Source organism: Mus caroli, unplaced genomic scaffold (genome assembly GCF_978045245.1).
Source record: "Mus caroli unplaced genomic scaffold, Mus_caroli_1 scaffold_8, whole genome shotgun sequence".
Classification (NCBI taxonomy): Eukaryota; Metazoa; Chordata; class Mammalia; order Rodentia; family Muridae; genus Mus; species Mus caroli.
This window is the reverse complement of record NW_028227263.1, coordinates 64,833,857-64,851,638: the sequence shown is the minus strand read 5'-3', so window position 1 is coordinate 64,851,638 and position 17,782 is coordinate 64,833,857. Positions and strand designations below refer to the sequence as shown.

General features: G+C 40.4%; 1 protein-coding gene across 2 annotated transcripts in view; it reads right to left on the bottom strand.

The window, feature by feature from the left end:
• The window catches only part of Hdgfl3 (HDGF like 3), a 59,566-nt gene that overhangs the window by 5,420 nt on the left and 36,364 nt on the right, over window positions 1-17,782 (bottom strand). Inside the window, exons 2-5 of one of the 2 annotated variants that reach the window (XM_021166349.2) lie at window positions 15,488-15,564; window positions 10,215-10,353; window positions 9,603-9,758; window positions 3,804-3,950 (exon numbers count right to left, since the gene is read on the bottom strand). In XM_021166349.2, the coding sequence (XP_021022008.1) occupies window positions 3,804-3,950; window positions 9,603-9,758; window positions 10,215-10,353; window positions 15,488-15,564 (519 nt within the window). Of the gene's footprint in view, window positions 1-3,788; window positions 3,951-9,602; window positions 9,759-10,214; window positions 10,354-15,487; window positions 15,565-17,782 lie in introns of those variants that run through there. The other variant, XM_085841592.1, reaches the window with a different exon arrangement.

The window sequence follows — 17,782 nt, the reverse complement described above, 5'->3', positions numbered from 1 at the left end:
AGAAAGAAACTGGAAAGAGGAGATGGACGGGGTTATCATGCTTATTGACTGGAAGGATCAATATCTGATCAAAAATACCTTATACGTATGTGGGAAATTCTCCATAATTTTTTAACCTGAATAAAGTGAAGAAAAACACAGGCAAAGTATTTTAAGGCATAAGCACAGGCAAGGACTTTCTAAAGGCTTCAGCAGCATGAGAAATATCCCAAGGACTGATAAATGGGCTTATAAAAATTAAAACGCTCCTGTTAAGGTAAAGGAAAAGATGAAGGAGGAGGAGAGACAACCTGTTGTATTGTGGGGAATAACCTTTGCCAACTCTACATTCCCCAGAGAATTAGTATCTAGAATGTATGAGAAACTGCAAAAAATGAACACTAAGAAATTCAATTAATAAACATCCTTTGCATTCTATTGCTACCCCCCCACCCCCACTCCTTGACCTCAACCTCCTTTACTGTATTCAAGATGAACTGAACTCCCACTGCTTACTTCAGATGCACACCCACTGGCCCCAAGAGCTCAACAAGTATTCTCATTTCCTAAGTCCGTTCACTCTCCTCCTCCTGTAAGACACTATTTAAAACTTTGTCCTTTCCTGCGATACCTCAGCACTCTTTCCTGCACCCCCTCAAGCCATGACCTTGTTTCCTTGGAAAACAAGCAATCACACAAGTGTTTTTATAAGCTTGTATCCCAAGCAAGCATCCACATACCTGCCTTTCTGCCCTACTACTGTCTCATGGTATGCACTCATCTCATGCTTCTCTGCTTTCTAAAGGTCATGGCACCGTTAACGCTTTGTTTTGATAAATCATATATTGAAGCATTCTATCCAGCTCATGACTAAGTATCTAAAGTACGTTTACCATCAGGCCGTCAGCTTTATGAAGTATCGTTACTCTTTAGAAAGCTACTATAACTTAGGGTGGGTGGGTAACTGACCAAGGGAACCCAGGAGAACCCAGACAATCTCAGTAAGAAGGCTGACATGGTTACCCATAAAGACAGAAACCGCTAACCACAGAAAGAAATGTGAGCAGCTGAGTATAATAAAGTTAACAATTTTTTTAAAAGCAAAAGAAAGTGAACAGATGGAACACAAACATTCTACAGAGTATTCTACAGAGTAAGCAAATAAACTAGTAAGAAAAAAGTCTAATGGAGCAATAGGTGAACACCCTGGAACTTCGTATCATAAAAAAGAAACATGGCCGGGCGTGGTGGCGCACGCCTTTAATCCCAGCACTCGGGAGGCAGAGGCAGGTGGATTTCTGAGTTCGAGGCCAGCCTGGTCTACAAAGTGAGTTCCAGGACAGCCAGGGCTACACAGAAAAACCCTGTCTCGAAAAACCAAAAAAAAAAAGAAACATGGCTGGTTGATAGAAACAAAGAAGATCAACTTGACCTCATCATTGATAATACTGCGTTACAATTCATAACACAAGGACCACTTTACACCAATATGTTGTCAAAATAAACGTCAGATAACACCAGGTCAACTACAGGGGCTTTAAGATGCTGTTACCAGGTTAACTACAGGGGCTTTAATATGCTGTTGGCCTGAGCATAAACTGGCCAACTCCTCCATCTAGTAACTGATAAAGCTGAAAGCCACCATCAGTTCTAGTTACATACCTAAAACACTTGAGCATTTATACTAGGAGACAAAATGCTTCTAACAATACTGTCCAAAGCTGGAAACAGGTTGAATATCCATTAATAGTAGACTCAATAAATTGTGTTCATATAGCGTTATATACACCATATAAATGGGAACACTGAAAACTGATAAAGCCTGGCAAGATGGCACTTTCTGCTAAGCTCAAGGTCTGAGCTCGATCCCCAGGACTAATGTGAAGAGTATGGCTCCTCAAAAGGTGTCCTGGGACCTCCATGCATGGACCATTGCAAGCTGTGACAGGCTCACCCCAAGAAATAACTTTTTTTATTAACCAAAAGAATAAACCTTAGAAGCACAGTGGTGAGTAAATGCCAATACTCATTAACAAGCCAAACTGAACAATGTTGGTAAGACAGATCTGGGGACTTTTAAGGAAGTGTACCTAGACAGATGGAAGGAGAGTTCTGGGAGCCTGAGGGAAGCAGAAGAGAATAGTGGCTGGTAAAGAAAGTCAGAACAAACTGTCTAATGCTACCAAATGCTGCAAGACAGACCAAGTGTCTTGCACCCTGCAGACCTGCACTCAGGAGGTTAAGCATGGGGCTATGAATCTGAGGCCAGCCTGAGCTACACAGTGAGGCAGACAGAGGTACACATACAGCAAGACCTTGTTTCAAAAACTGAGAGGAGGGCTGAGGAGGATGCTGAGGAAGGCTAACCTGAGTGACAGGAGTAAGACATCAATGAAACCAAACTTCAAGAGAAATGACGGATAACTAAGATGAAAGAAGATAGAGCTGAGAGGCACGCTACCGATATGAACAGGTAAGAACAGACACAATCAGAGCCCGACGCAGAGTAACAATGTACCTGGTGGGCATCACCACTCACCCTCTCATTCCATCACTGTAAGCAAGAGTCAATCCTAAGGCCAGCGCTCTGCGCTCAAGTGCTCAGCCTTCATGGGTCATTATGTGAAGACGAGGAGTGTACACAGAAGAAATGCTATGGGAGATGCCTATGTGCACAAATGACCTTTACCACACTTTATGAATGCGGACCTGCCTATAAATGCCAAAGTCAACAGAAGTTAACAAGAGTCAAGGTAAGTAAATCTGTTCCTGTGGGTATTTTAAATATCAGTGCTCAAATAGAGCTTGAACACTCCTACTCCTGTAGGCCTCATGTTCTGTGCACTATGTATGGTTTGCCTTTGCTGTTCAAGTACTTATTTCTCTGCCCTCATATCGTACCGGAACATGGCATTGCGACGCTTATACCAAGAATCTCCTGTCAAGTTTGTGTAAACAGTTCTTACCATTTATTCTCTGCCTTGTCAATAAATGCTGATCACCCAATGTCTGGGCAGAAGAGAGAATAGGATGGGACATTTGCCAGCAAAGAGGGGCGGGGAGAGGAGGTCAGCAGCAGGATGGAGGAATCTGAGCCACCAAGAAGGAGGGGTCGGAGGAGCCAGATTAGCAGGGGAGGTAATGGCAATCATTTAATTGCTCTGCTGTTGAAACAAGCTTTGAATAAATCTTACCTCTTCTGTGTGGTTATGGGGGAATAGCATAAGGTCAAGAAATATAGCTGCCTTATTAATTCATCCTTAATATTTATATTAAGGGTACTTCATTTACATATTCTATTTTGGACATGCCATTGACTTTGTAATAAAAGAAACAGAATTGTAGCCAGGCGTGGTGGCACACGCCTTTAATCCCAGCATTTGGGAGGCAGAGGCAGGCAGATTTCTGAGTTCGAGTCCAGCCTGGTCTACAGAGTGAGTTCCAGGACAGCCAGAGCTACACAGAGAAACCCTGTCTCAAAAAACCAAAAAAAAAAAAAAAAAAAAAAACCAAAAAAAAAAAAAAAACCAAAACCAAACCAAAACAAAAAAACCCCGAATTGTTAAATTTCATAGTATCATAATTTGTAACCTACTTTAAAATATTCTATAGTTACTAATGTAGTTTGAAAAAGTAATATTCAGAGCTTGAATTTTTCAAGAATACTTTCCACATGGCTCTCTTTCGTCCTCAGATTCTAAGCATCTAACCAGTCATTCAGGCTTAGTGAATGGATACCCAGCTGACTGACCGGTTCCTAACACTAGGCAGTGTCCTCTAAGAGGCCGACAGGAAGGATAAGGAGACCATCAGCACATCCTCACCCCTTCACCAGCTTTCTGCAAGTCTGCAGTCGTGTTTCTCGTGTCATTGCCAGCGTCTCCGCCCTCAGAGCTGCTTTTGTTCTCCTCTTCTTTGCAGTCTTTATCATCTTCGTCTCCTGGAGATTTCCGGGACTGTTTAGAAGACTTCTAAACATTTAGACAAGTTAAGAATTAGAGTCAAAAGTAGAGCTCCAAACGCACACATGTAAGTAAAGAGGTGCACACGGAGCTGTTGGGTAGTCTGTGTGGCTTGACATAGCACATACAGAGACCATGCAGTGCCCAAGGCTGAACTAGGTGATGATGCACACATCATTTTAGTGCCCCAGGCCTCTAATCACTAGCTAGAAAGGAAGCAGATGTAGACTAGATAACTCCTGAATTCTTGTAAGAAGTGTGATATTAAAATCTAGACTACACAGATATCCACAACAGGACTGAATACAACTGGGTGAGTCCCTACTACCTCAGGAGACATGAGAACTGGGAGGCATGCTCAAAGTCATCATGTCCTTCTCTGTCACATCAGAGTAATAGAAACCAAGGTCCAGAGAAGTGAGGTCAACTTTCCAAGACAACATATGGCATTCAAGGCAGAATCCTTGCAGCAGTTTGGCTAAGGATATACACAGAAAGAACCTGGACAAAGCTTTTGTATCACAGCACAACACAAGAAATTTAATCTTTAAACTATGGGTAATGACTTACACACTAAAGATAGACTGGTAAACCAGTCTATTTTCTTTGTCATCTTGCATTTGAAATCAAACTATAGCTTGCAGCAAAAGTCTCCTGGCAGAACAGTACTAAAGTTAGAAAAAGATGCCTCCAATTTTATGTCTTATTCACAATGATGAAATGTAGGATTTTCTAGCATTTCCTTTTAAAAGACTTTTTTTGATTTTTTTTAAAGATATATTTATTTACTTAATGTATATGAGTACACTTTACCTGTCTTCAGACACACCAGAATTGGGCATTGGAGCCTATTACAGATGGCTGTGAGCCACCATGTGGTTGTTGAGAATTGAACTCAAGATCTCTGGAAGAGTAGTCAGTGTTCTTAACCACTGCGCCATCTCTCTAGCCCTGACTTTTTATAACTGCATTTATTTACTGTGTATGAGTATGTATTTGAGTGGGTGTATGTACCTGCCACTGCATGTGTGGAAGTCAGAGAACAACCTGTGGGAGCCAGCTCTGTCCTCCAGTCAAGTGGTTCCTGAGTCTAACTGAGGTCATCAGGCTTGGTAGCAAGTGACTTCACCCACTGGGTCACCTTGATGACTGCTCTTAAGTGGCTTTTTGTTTTAAGTAAAAAAATGAGTTTAATTCTAAGCATATAAACAATGACGAATGGCTTGGGTGAATGACCACTAGGTAGAAAAACTAGACAGTTTGTTTTAATGCAGTCCCTTTAACATTTTTTGCTTTCTCATCTGTCAAATTTATTTTCCTCTTAAGAAGTTTTGAGGGCTGGGATTATAGCTTAGCTAGTAATGCTTGCCTAGAATGTAGGAGACTCTGGGTTTGAGTCTGAAGCATTATAGCATTATATATCCTGGGCATGAGGGTGCATGTCTGTAAGCCCAGCCCTCAGGAGAGAGAGGAGGACCTCAAGTTCAAGGGCAACCTTGGACTGTATAATGAGTTTGATCAACCTGGGCTGTATGCAACCATTTCTCTAGGGCAAGAAGTAAAAAGGGGAGAGGGAAACTTAAAAGAAATTCATCTTCAAATACTTTGCAAACAAAAAGTAAGGTAAGTGGACTCAACCAAATTACTTTTTGGCCTTCCAGAAATGAGTTACTAAATTTAAGCCCCTGATACAATCAGATTTTAAATACTATATTGTTTTGTGTGTGCATGAGTGTGTGTGCACAGTGTGGTATAAGCAGTTGTAATGAGAAGCCGACTCTGGTCCTCCAAGGACAGTGAGTGCTTTTAATTTCTGAGCCACCTCTCCAGCCCCTTACCTACACAATCATTTACTTTTGGGAGTGGGGGTGTTTGACGTGTTGTTTTTAATGCAAAGATGGGCTGAAAAGATGGCTCAGTGGTTAAAAGAGCTTACTTGCAGAGAACCTGGGTTCAGTCAGTTCCTGGCACCGACATGATGGCTCATAACTATCTGTGACTCCAGTTCCAGGGGACCCATAGCCCCATTCTGGTCTTTGCAGGCAATACACACATGTATTGTATATACATACATGCTGGTGACACACACACACACACAAAATTTAAATAAATTCAAAATACATAAATAAATGTAAAGTACAAAGAGAAAGATCATCCAGTTACATGACAGAACACATTACATTCCTTCTATTTTACTGAACTAAATCTACAAAGTACACTCAAAATGTTAGTTTAAAATGTTATTACTTTTAACTTTTATATTAAAAAAAAGATTTATGCCAGGCATGGTGGCGCACGCCTTTAATCCCAGCACTTGGGAGGCAGAGGCAGGCTGATTTCTGAGTTCAAGGCCAGCCTGGTCTACAGAGTGAGTTCCAGGACAGCCAGGGCTATACAGAAAAACCCTGTCTGGAAAAACAAAAAACAAAACAAAACAAAAAGATTTATTAACAAAGTTTGGAGCATGGTCAGTTAAAGATTCCATATGATGATATAACAGTAACTTTTTCATTTTAGTAACTATCACGTAACAGTTGAAATATGCTAACTGCATTATCTAGTAATCCTCAAATAACAGTTTGATCTACCACTCTCAGCCTAACATACATCACGAGATACACCACCCCCACCCCACACTATGCAGGATGTTTGCAAATAACACTTAGTTTTTGCTTCTCAGCATTTGGCATGATACAAACACCAAGTCTCAATACCAATGGGAACCAGGGCATCACTGTACTTCCACTAATGGGTAACAATATTTAGTATCTTAGCAGGAAGTCTAGCTGCCAAACTAACTTTCTAAATCTCTTCAGATCATAATTCCTATACAATTGTTTGAAATTGGTGTTTATCATCTATTTTATTAGTGTGGTACTGAATTGGGTTTATGTCTAATGGTTACTTTGTTAACTAAAATTCTTGCTCTTTTAGCATCTTTACTAGTTAATTTAAGAATCTGATAAGCCTTAACTGTAAATCATTTGCATACAAATACTTTTAATCTATATCTTTCATTATCTGGTAGTGCTTAAAATGAAATAGCTAGACCGTTACTTAAAAGATATATAATTTTCTCTAGATCTGTTATCCTTTCGTTTTTTTGATCATTGAAGTTTTCCCCACAGGTAAATGATTAGGTAAATAGAGGAGGGTTCTGCAAACTGGCAGGTTGCAGAAGATTTACTGACTACTAGTTTTAAGTGCAAAGGGAGACTACTCAACTTTAAGAGAAATTCAACACATTCAACAAAAAGAAACCAGTGGGAATCCAGAAAAGGTGCCAGGGTCAGAGCAGGGAGTAGTTTCTCCAAGGGCTATTCCCATGTCAGTGCACTTGGAAACTAGACTCCCCGTCCTTTCCTACAAGTTCTCAATTAGCAGTGCTGGGGCCTTAAGGCATGTCAACAGCAGTTCACAGGATTCTGATACACATGGGACCCCTATGGGATACTGACAGTAAAAAGCAAGAGTTTTGACTGGCTTCTGGGCCAATACCTGCAATCATATCATTTGGGAGTTTGAGGCAAGAAGACTACCATGACATGAGTTCAAGGCTAGTCTGGGATTGTGCCTCTACAAGTTATAAAAAAAGGACAAAAACCAAAACCAAAACAACAACAACAACAAAAACAACCCTTCCTCCATTCTAACATACAAATGTTATAAAAAAGTTAAATTCTTGGTTGGGCTATAGCTCAGGTGGTAGAGTATTTGCCTAGCATTATGCAAAAACACCAATAGCAAAAAATTAAATAGTTCTTAAGTGACTGTGAAGCTGAAATTAAATATAACTTGTAATTCTATTTAAGTAAAACACTCCTCTAAACAGATAAACCTTAGCCCTCTCCTTCACTGCTTTAAAGTATTAACTCCATCCTAACTAGGATCTTGGTACTGTTGATCTTTGAACCATGTAATGAAATAATGACATTTAAAGGTCACATGTTTGTTGTTAAAAGTCTACAAACCGTATGTGGCTTTTACATAATCTAGGGTTGCAAACACATCCCATAGAAGCTCAGCAGACAATCAATTAAATAAAAATAACTCAAATGGATGTTTAAGTGAAACCTAAAATGCTAAAAGAAATTCAGTCTAAAAATAAATGCAATGGAAGAAACAGTTTGAGAGGGATTTCTTTTAAAAGCCATTTATAAATGTTATCCCCCATCAGAAGCAGTCATGTTTGTTTGTTTGTTTATTGTGGTATATGTGTGTATGCACATATGTGTTATTGTGGTATATGTGTGTATGCACGTGTGTTCAACTCCTTCTCTCCTCTCCCACTACTCTCCCCTGCCAACTGCACATGCTTGTGCTTTTTAAAAAAATTTTAACTTAAATGCCAACTGTGTCCATTTAGCCTGTATGTTCACAGGAGCAGGGCTATCTACCAGAACATAGATATCCTCAAAGGGCCTGAATCTACCTTCTATCTTTAGATGGGGTCTCTCAGTGAATTTGGAGTTCTCTGAGGGAGCTGGCCAGCAAGCCCTTTCCAGGGCTCACCTTGTTTCAGTACCTGCCCAACTTAGGAGTGACAGCCGAGCAGCGTGGGCCCGGATTTTAGATGGGTGCTTGTTCAGGAAACACCTTACCCACATGAACAATCTCTCCAGCCCCAGCCATCATGTTTGTAATCAATAAAGTACACAGAGAATAACACAACCAGGAACATAGGAAATGCATACAATTTTACCTGTCTGTTAGCAAGGTGGATTTTAAAGACTGCCAAGAGAAAATGTTAATAGTCTGAGAGGTTCTTGGTACTTGATTTCTCAGATGATTTCTAAATATATCTAGCCACTAAATACAAGAATCTAAATAGAAATAATTTCTTCAAGTATTCAATCATGTGAAAGACTCTACTGAATCTTGAACCTTAAGTCTTCAAGGATCCATAGATCTCGCTTTTAGTGTTTACAGGACAGTTTTCACAAATACCTGAAATACTGTGTAACAGACCTAGTCTTTTCTTTTGTAAATCATCATGTTGATGCTGCTACATTTGGAATAAAGTCTAAACTCACTGATACAGCTTACAAGTCTGCCCTGTCAGCATTTACCTTCTCTCTTTCCTCGGGATCTGGGCATGCCTGCACTGAGGTTAGGTGCCTGCCAGACCTTTGCCTTCTCAAGTTTCCTGCTCCATTCCTTTCCCTCTGCCACACATGGCTCTTCTTCATCCTTCTTTCAAGTCTTTAGCACAAGCTGTGTCTTTACAGAAAGGTCTGGCCACTTTTCTAGCGTGAGATTTCCTGACCTCATTCCCTTCAGAACCCCTTCCACAATTGACATATAACTCGTTATTCTCTCCCCTCTCTTTTTCTATGGAGTTGAATTTCCTCACTCCCGCACAACCTGTTCAATCCCGTGTCTGGCTCAGCCTATATGCCTAGCCCTCCTCCTGCAACTAAGCATGTACTTTCAGGGCAAGTCAGTAGTGACTCCCTTAGCACCGCACAGTTTCTGGCTTCCTCTCTTGGGTATACCACTGCCTCTAAAGTCTGTAGTGTGTGTGTTGGGGTGGGTGGGTGGGAGTGGTGCTGAATGACATGTTCTAGGCAAGTACTTTGCCTAAGAGCTATCCCTCCCACCCAATCCAGAAGCCTCAGAGCGTATGCAGGACACATAACAGTAGGAGGGGTTTTCAGTGACCTTTGACGTGTAGGACTTTTTCCGTTTTGAGCCTCCTTTTTCATTCTTTCTTTTGCCTTTTCCATCTTCTACTCTATCACCTTCTTCCTCACTGCTTGCATCTGCAGTATTTCCACCTTCTCCCTCAGTTTCTGAAGAGCTCTGTTGCTGAATTGTCTAAGGAAAAAAAATCAGCCAATTACATTTAAAAAAAAAAAAAAGAACAGGAACAAAAACTGGAAAAAATAACTATGTTTTAATTTTAAAGACATTGGCCTACTTTTAACATTTCAAAATAAAGAACTATGGGAGCCAGGCACAGTGGCACATATATCTAATTTCAGCTACTAGGGAGGCTGAGGTAGGAGAGTTGCTTGAAGCCAAGATTGAAGCTAACCTTAGCAGCATGTGTAATCCTGATTCAATTAATGACTCAAGTGGCTGCCAAAGTCAATTTTTCAATGTCCACTTAACTCAGGCTCTTCTGGGCAAGAGCTGGTACTTCATCAAAGAAGAACTCTGACCTCAAATGAATGGAAGGTTAGTACTAACATGAAGGACACTTTACACAGGTGCATACGAGTTAAAAGCAAAGAATGAGACATAACAAGAGACTGTGATGCAAACTATTACCTGGTACCCAGTAAATTTCACTCCTGGATTATTTTCAATTTCCCATAATCCTTCATTAAATCCTTTCCGTTTGTTTGACTTTCCAAACTTGTCTTTGTATTCCTTATATGGGAAAAGGTCTTTAGGACCTAGAAATGCACTGCAGGGATAGATAGATAGAAATAGAACTGACACGCTGATCTTCAAATACAAGGTATTCTAAACATCAGGATCAAATGTGATGTCAGAGCACATTACAATAAACATATTTAAAGTATACACAAGCCCTGTGGGTTAAGCAAATATCATAAGATGATTTAGAAACATATCTCAAGGCAATACAAATGGGTATCTGAGTGTGTAAGCCACCAACTCTGGGTTGTCCTACTTTAACTTTACATTAATATACAATATGCTTTGTTTAAAACTGACTCCTAGTTACACAAGTATCACTAGAGCTTTTTACTTTGATTGCATCTATCATCATTTAAACTAGTATCTATGTTTTACTGTAAATAAGGGTTTGTGAGATTTATAGTAAGTTAAATACTGGAATAAAAATTATTTAATTCCGTATAGTACTTTAGAATAGTTAGCCAGTTTTATTTCTGTAAATTGGGCATCAATGGGGGGAGGGGAGAACAAACCAGAAGTATAAAGAATTGTATCTAATTTAAGTCTTACTCTAAAATACTTGTAACCATTAAAAAGTAGTTAAATTCTCTAGCTAACACACTGCTGCACTCTAAACAGTCTGTAGCATCGTTATTTGTGATCTAAATCCAGTGAATGAAGCTATGGAGGCTCATTTTGACTGACACCCTGGAGACTTACATTTCAAACACCAACCAAACACCTATAATGTGACAGGCATTGTTGCAGTTGTGCTGGAATTCCACAGAGAATAAGGCACAGCCATTGCTGCCTTCATGAGGTATAGGTGCTAATAGATTAAAATGGTAAACAAAAGTATATTGTGTATTCAGAGAAGAAGGATGGTATCTTAGTTTCTTCTCCTATTGCTGTGATAAAACACCCTGAAGTATGGGGAGCCGGGGGGGGGGGAGCGATACTCAAGGGGCTCCCCACCCTCTCAGAGGAGAAGGAGAAGAGGGTGGAAGGAAGGATTGTGGACGGGGTGACTGGGAGAGGGACAACGAGTGGGATGCAAAGTGAATAAACAAACTGAAACAAAACCCCAATAAACAACAACCAAAACACCCTGAAAAAAGCAACTTAAGGAAGGAAGGAAGAAAGGAAGGATCTATTTAATTTACAATTTAGGTTATCATCCATCATTGTAGGGGAGTCTGGGTGGCAGGGATTTGAAGCAGCTAGACACATTTAATCCACAGTCAAGAGCAGAGAGTAATGAATTAACGCTCAACTCACACCATTCATACACTTAGAATCCATTTTAGGGAATGGTGCTGTCATTTTGGGTGGGTCTTTCTATCTCAACTCAATTAAGAAATGCCCACACAGACATACCCATAAGCCAACTCAGTCTAGATAATTTCTCATTGAAACTTACTGTGGTGATTCTGGACTGGGTCAAACTGACAATTAAAACTAGCCATCACAGACGGCCAGGCTAGGGATGACCTTTATAATTCTAGCTATAAAGACTGGGTGAGGCATCACCAGGAAAGAAACATCTAAGAAAAGGAGGAGTTGTAGAAAAGATTTAATCCCAATCCAGGATTTTTTATCCCGTCTTTGACCATTCCATTTTTGGTTAAAAGACACACAACTTTTATTATTTACAATAAGCCTTAATCAGTACTAGGGCTGGGCAGATAATTACACTCCATGCTACTAAAATCTATTTTCTATAGATGACCCAGAGTTACCTCTTATTATGTTTTACTAGGCTGCTCTCAACTCCAACTGGCTAGCCCTCACAGTCATACTTTCTTGACTCCTAACCCTCAGAGTCTTTCTCCTCTCTCCACCTTCTTCTCTACACACTCACATTACGGAACACCAAGCCCTGTCTATCTCAATTCTGTCCAGTTACAGGCTGTACGCATCTTTATTGACAATGAGAAATAACCTGGAGGCAGGGTCACATAGCTTCTTTTGAGTCTAAGGGCAGATTCTCTAGTCTCTGGGACAGGCCTTGCCCCTTATTCCAATCTTGCACTTAGCATTACAATACACAGAAACAGATCAAACCTCTACAAGAGGGTGAAGGAACCATCTGTGCTATACCTGGGAAAGAATAACATGTCTGAGAGACACAAAAGAGGCCAGGGGAGCTGGAATGAAACAAGTAACAGTAGACCAGTGTGGGATAAGGACGGAGAGGTAACAGGTTAGCAACACAGCCTATTTAGGGTCCTGGAGATCACTGCAAAGTGATGATGGGTCAACAGCATCATTTTGGCTGGTGTTTTTGGAAACCCAGTAAAGGTTAGGGAGAAGGATGTAAGGCAGAAGTGGCAGAAGGCTACTGAAGTAAACTAATACTGACAACCTGAGCCAGGATGGACAATGTAGTCGGTGAAGAAATAGTCAAGTCCAGAATTCATTCTTTGGAAAGAACTTTTGATAGAGAAAGTGGATTTGAGGCTATCTCTAAGGTTTCAGAATAAGAAATAAGAAAGCTGGAGTTGTTATTTACTGAAATATGATTTTTCTTTTGGAGGAAAATATTTGGGGAGAAGGTCATTGTTAGATATAAAATATAAAGTCCCAATTAAGAAATTTAAATGAAGATATCAAGTAGGGAGTTAGAAGATGATTCTAGAAATTTAAAAAGGCCTGAACTAGATAGGAATTTAGAAATCAGCAAAAGACAACACTGGAACCTTCCAGTCAACATGTTACCAGCAATTCATAAATTCCATTTTCTGACAGAGTATAGTAATGATCTCTCACACTGTCCAGTTGATTAAAAAATACAACTAATGCCGGGCGGTGGTGGCGCACGCCTTTAATCCCAGCACTTGGGAGGCAGAGGCAGGCCGATTTCTGAGTTCTAGGCCAGCCTGGTCTACAAAGTGAGTTCCAGGACAGCCAGGGCTATACAGAGAAACCCTGTCTCAAAAAACCAACAACAACAACAAAAAAAAAACAACAAAAAAAAAAACAAAAAACAAAACAAAACAAAAAAACAGCTAACAAATATCTTTATACTAAGCATGCCAATACATCCTCCTAATGCATTTAGAAAGTGGAGGCAGGAGTTTGAACCCATTCTGGGCTATGGTGAGACCCTGTCTGTAAAAGAGAAGAAAAGGCAGTTTTATCTAAGAATGCAGCCCTGGTAGTTAATCATACTCTAGGAAGACCACACATCTATGACTATTTGAGCAGTACAAATCGCTATTGGTGATTTAAAAAGAGACAACACAAAGTTGAGTGGATAGAGAAGGTGAGGGTCCAGGAAGAGTTGGGGGAGGGGAAATGAGTATGATCAAAACACAAACCCAAGAACTAATGAAACTGACTGAGGGGTGGGTATGCCAAAGTCTTATTTGACAGACGATATGAACATGAGAAAAAATGGACACTATATAAGGCTAGTTCATTTTCAAGGAAACATAACAGGAATTAGTACTCTGGCTTTTGACTTTCTGCAAGCATTGACTCTATGTATAGAAAGTAACTGTGGGTTAAGGTACCTAATGAAGAAAAGGCACATACAATTTTTATTAGATGAAAAGACAGGGCTTGGATATAGCTTAGTTGTAAAGTTCATGCCTGCTTGAGGACTTACAGCTAGTCAAGTAACATACACACACACACACTCACAAAAAAAAAAAAAAAAAAGCTAAAACAAAAAAAATAGCTAAGCCAAACTTAAAACAATACCAAAAAAAAAAACCTCTTACAAAATGTCTATTTCCTGAAAGATGCACAATTATTTCTACATAAGAGAAAACTCTGTCTTTAGGACGTCATCAAGACCAGAATGAAGTTAGAAAGGAAGAAACAGCAAGCTAAGATTCATGCCAATTCTGTCAACATTCAAACGAAAATAAATGATACAGCTGCAGTGTGGCAAGACTACCACTGCCCCCAGTACCATTCTCTTATGTTTCATTAACAGAGACTCCTCTCATGTCCTAGAACTGCTCAGCTGGAGGCTACTTCCCAGCTCCCCCACAGCCTAGTATGGCCACATGACCAAGTTCCTGACAGTGGGATGAATGACTGTACGCAGAAGTGACCCATAAGCCTTTCTCGCCACTTCTTTACAAGGGCTTCCTAGTTTTTCACTCTTCTCTCCTTCCCTCTCCCTGGACAATGCATATATAACTGAAGCATGGTAATTTTTAGAAATAAGCAAACAAACTGGGTGTGAAGGCAAGTGACTTTAACTCTAGCACGTAGGAGGGAGAAGCAGGGAGATCTCTGTGAGTTCAAGGCCAGCCTGGTCTACAGAGAGAGACTCTCACAAACAGCATGACAAAGGATACTGAGTTCTTAGCAAGCCTGTCTATCCACTCTACCTGCGCTCATGTGTGTAATACTGTGAAAGAAGGAAATACATGTCTGCATTACTTTAATCTATATATTAACAGACATAATTAGACAACCTTCCAAAGGCAGTGCATTTGTCATAGGTCTGAAACTGCGAGAGTTTAAAGAACCTAACTTTGTCCTATACAAAGTGAGTTGAAGAAGCTTGAGTTCCAGAAGGGGCTAGCAGAGTGGTAAGTCTACCACCCCAGGACTTTTCCAGTGTCCGGAAGAGACTGTGGGTGACAGCCAACACTTAAAACAGAAACAAGCAAAGATGTGCTTTCAGTAATCAAGACTTCTATGCATGAAAACCTATTTCATGGCTTGAATTTGAAATGCTTCCCCACTCCTGTGTTTGGACGTGCAGTCCCCAGATGGTGATGCTAATTTGGGAAGCAGTGATGTCTTATGAGGTGAGGCCTGAATGATAGGCTAATAGAAATGGATCTTTTAAGCTACGCCTATGTCTGTTCCTGTTTTGCCTTTTCTACATGTTCTAATTCACCTTGTAAAAACCCATCACCAAATATTCTTGCAGACACAGACCCCATCATGCCTGCCCTGCTATGATTAACTGAAATCCTCAGAAACCGGGGGCAAAATAAACATTTTCTTCCTAGTGCTGCTTCTGTTATGTACTTTGTTACAACATGAAAAAAATAATATACCTTTCATTAATAAAAAATATGTTAAGTTTGGCTACTTTTAAAATGAATATAATGACTAACAACACATAAAATAGTATAGATCACAGTTAAGTATATAATCTAGTGTAGTCAAATTAGAGCTATTGAAAACTTTAAGCTATTTTGTTAACTTACGTTTCATGGGTACCAAAAAAGAAGATAGGGTACTTGTTTGCTGGAGGCTTCACAGCTCCCTCTGGGAGTTCATCAATCTATTAAAGATAAATTTAGTTATGAAATAATGTAAACACATATAAACATTGTTTTGAATTTATTGCTAATTTCAAAATAAAATTAGTATAATAAAAATTCTAATAGTTTTTTTTCCTCAAACCTAGCAAAATTATTCTAACCATCCTATTTGGCCTACTTATCACTGTAAATCGGTTACACCCATTACAATAATTTATTGAGCACAAACTATTCATTTCTTTAAGAGGTACTCCTGGAAATCTGTTCTAGTGAAATAAAATAACAGAGAAACAAAAGATGTACTTTTTATTAATACCTCTCGAGTTCCATCTATGATTTTTTTATTAACATAAGTTTATCGATTACTTGGGAATCTCATATCATGCACCCCAATTGAGTTCACCTCCCCATCCTCCCATATCTATCTCCCTCCCCTCATATCCTCCTGCCTCTAAAAAAAAAAAAAAAAAAAAAAAAAAAAAACCCAAGTCCATCATGTTGTGTTGACCATCTACCATCTACTCCTTGTATACGGTCAACCTCCTAATAGCCCCCCCCCCCCAGAAGCGGAGTCCTTTTCCACCTGCACCCCCTGCCAGAAGCCATCACTGTGGAGAGCTACACTTCAGCATTCCCATACATTTTTTTTTAAGTTCTCTTTGATAGCTTCCTCTCTAGGCTGTCACTTCTTCTGGGGAAGGGTTGGAGTGGAGGCAGGGGTTGTCACAGAAGCCTTTTATATTCCTCTTTCTCAACTGTGTACCTACAGTCATTGTTAACACTGCAAGAATGGATTCTTTGTCCCTCCGTCAGTGGGAGCAGGGATCCTAGGCTGCACACGGTTTCTAGCAACAGCACAGGTCCCTGAACGCCCACTGGGTCTCTGGTTGCAGTACCAACTCTGCAGAAGCACAGGCAACTGACTGCACGGTCCCTGGGAGAAGCATGGACTGTGGGGGCTTTTGAGGAGGTCCAATCCAGTAAACAGACCATTCTTCACTCGCATGATCCTGTGGCTGGGCAGCCTGTTTGGGGGCTGACTCTGTGCAAGCTCCAGGCTGTTGTACACCATCCTGTTAGTCCTACTGGGTGACAACCTGCTCCTCTATCAACCATGCTGACAAGTCTCCAGTTCTACTGTGCATGCACCTTTCAGATCCTCCATCTTCCCTACTTCTCTATCACATATTGGTTAGTCACAGTGGCACTGGAAGCTATAGCGTGTCACACAGTATACCCTTTTGCCCAAATATCTTTACATGCAAGTGTTCATTGCAACGAGTTGTTGGTCTGATTCAAAGCCCCTGGCTTCTGCACACCATCACTACTGGATCCTTGCTGAGCCTCCTCTCTGATACTCTGCTATTGACCAGTCACTGATATCCTGTGGCTATGCTTCCACAGGACGGGTCCCTTCATGCACTCTAGATTTTTACCAACTACAAATGTGATAGAGAGTTAATACCTAAATATATAAAGAAATAAAACACCTAGATATCAAGAAAATAAATAACCCAATTAAAAATGGGGTACAGATATAAACAGAATTCTTAAAAGAAGAAATTCAAGTGGCTGAGAAACAATGAAATGTACAACATTCTCAGTTGTCCTACTAGTTGGGTTACTAGTGTGATGAAACCATGATCGAAGCAAACTAGGGAGGGAAGGGCTTATCACTTTCACATCACTGTTCATCATCAAAGGAAGTCAGGAAGGGACTCAAACGGCAGGAACCTGGAGGTAGGAGCTGATTCAGAAGGCATGCAGGGGTGTGACTTATTGGCTTGCTCAGCTTTCTTTCTTTTTTTTTTTAAAGATTTATTTATTTTTATTATATGTAAGTACACTGCAGCTGTCTTCAGACACTCCAGAAGAGGGCGCCAGATCTCGTTATGGATGGTTGTGAGCCACCATGTGGTTGCTGGGATTTGAACCTCGGACCTTCGGAAGAGCAGTCGGGTGCTCTTACCCACTGAGCCATCTCACTAGCCCCCAGCTTGCTTTCTTATACATCCCAGGGCCACCAGCCTAATAGCACCATCCCACAATGAGGTGGGCCCTTCCCTGTCAATCACTAATTAAGAAAATGACCTACAGCCTGATCTTATGGAGGCATTTTCTCAGTTGAGGGTCCCTCCTTTCAGATAACTCCAGCTTCTGTCAAGTTGGCATAAAGCTAGCCAGCACATTGGGAAATCCAAATCAAATTGGAGATTTCATCTTACACCCCTCAGAATG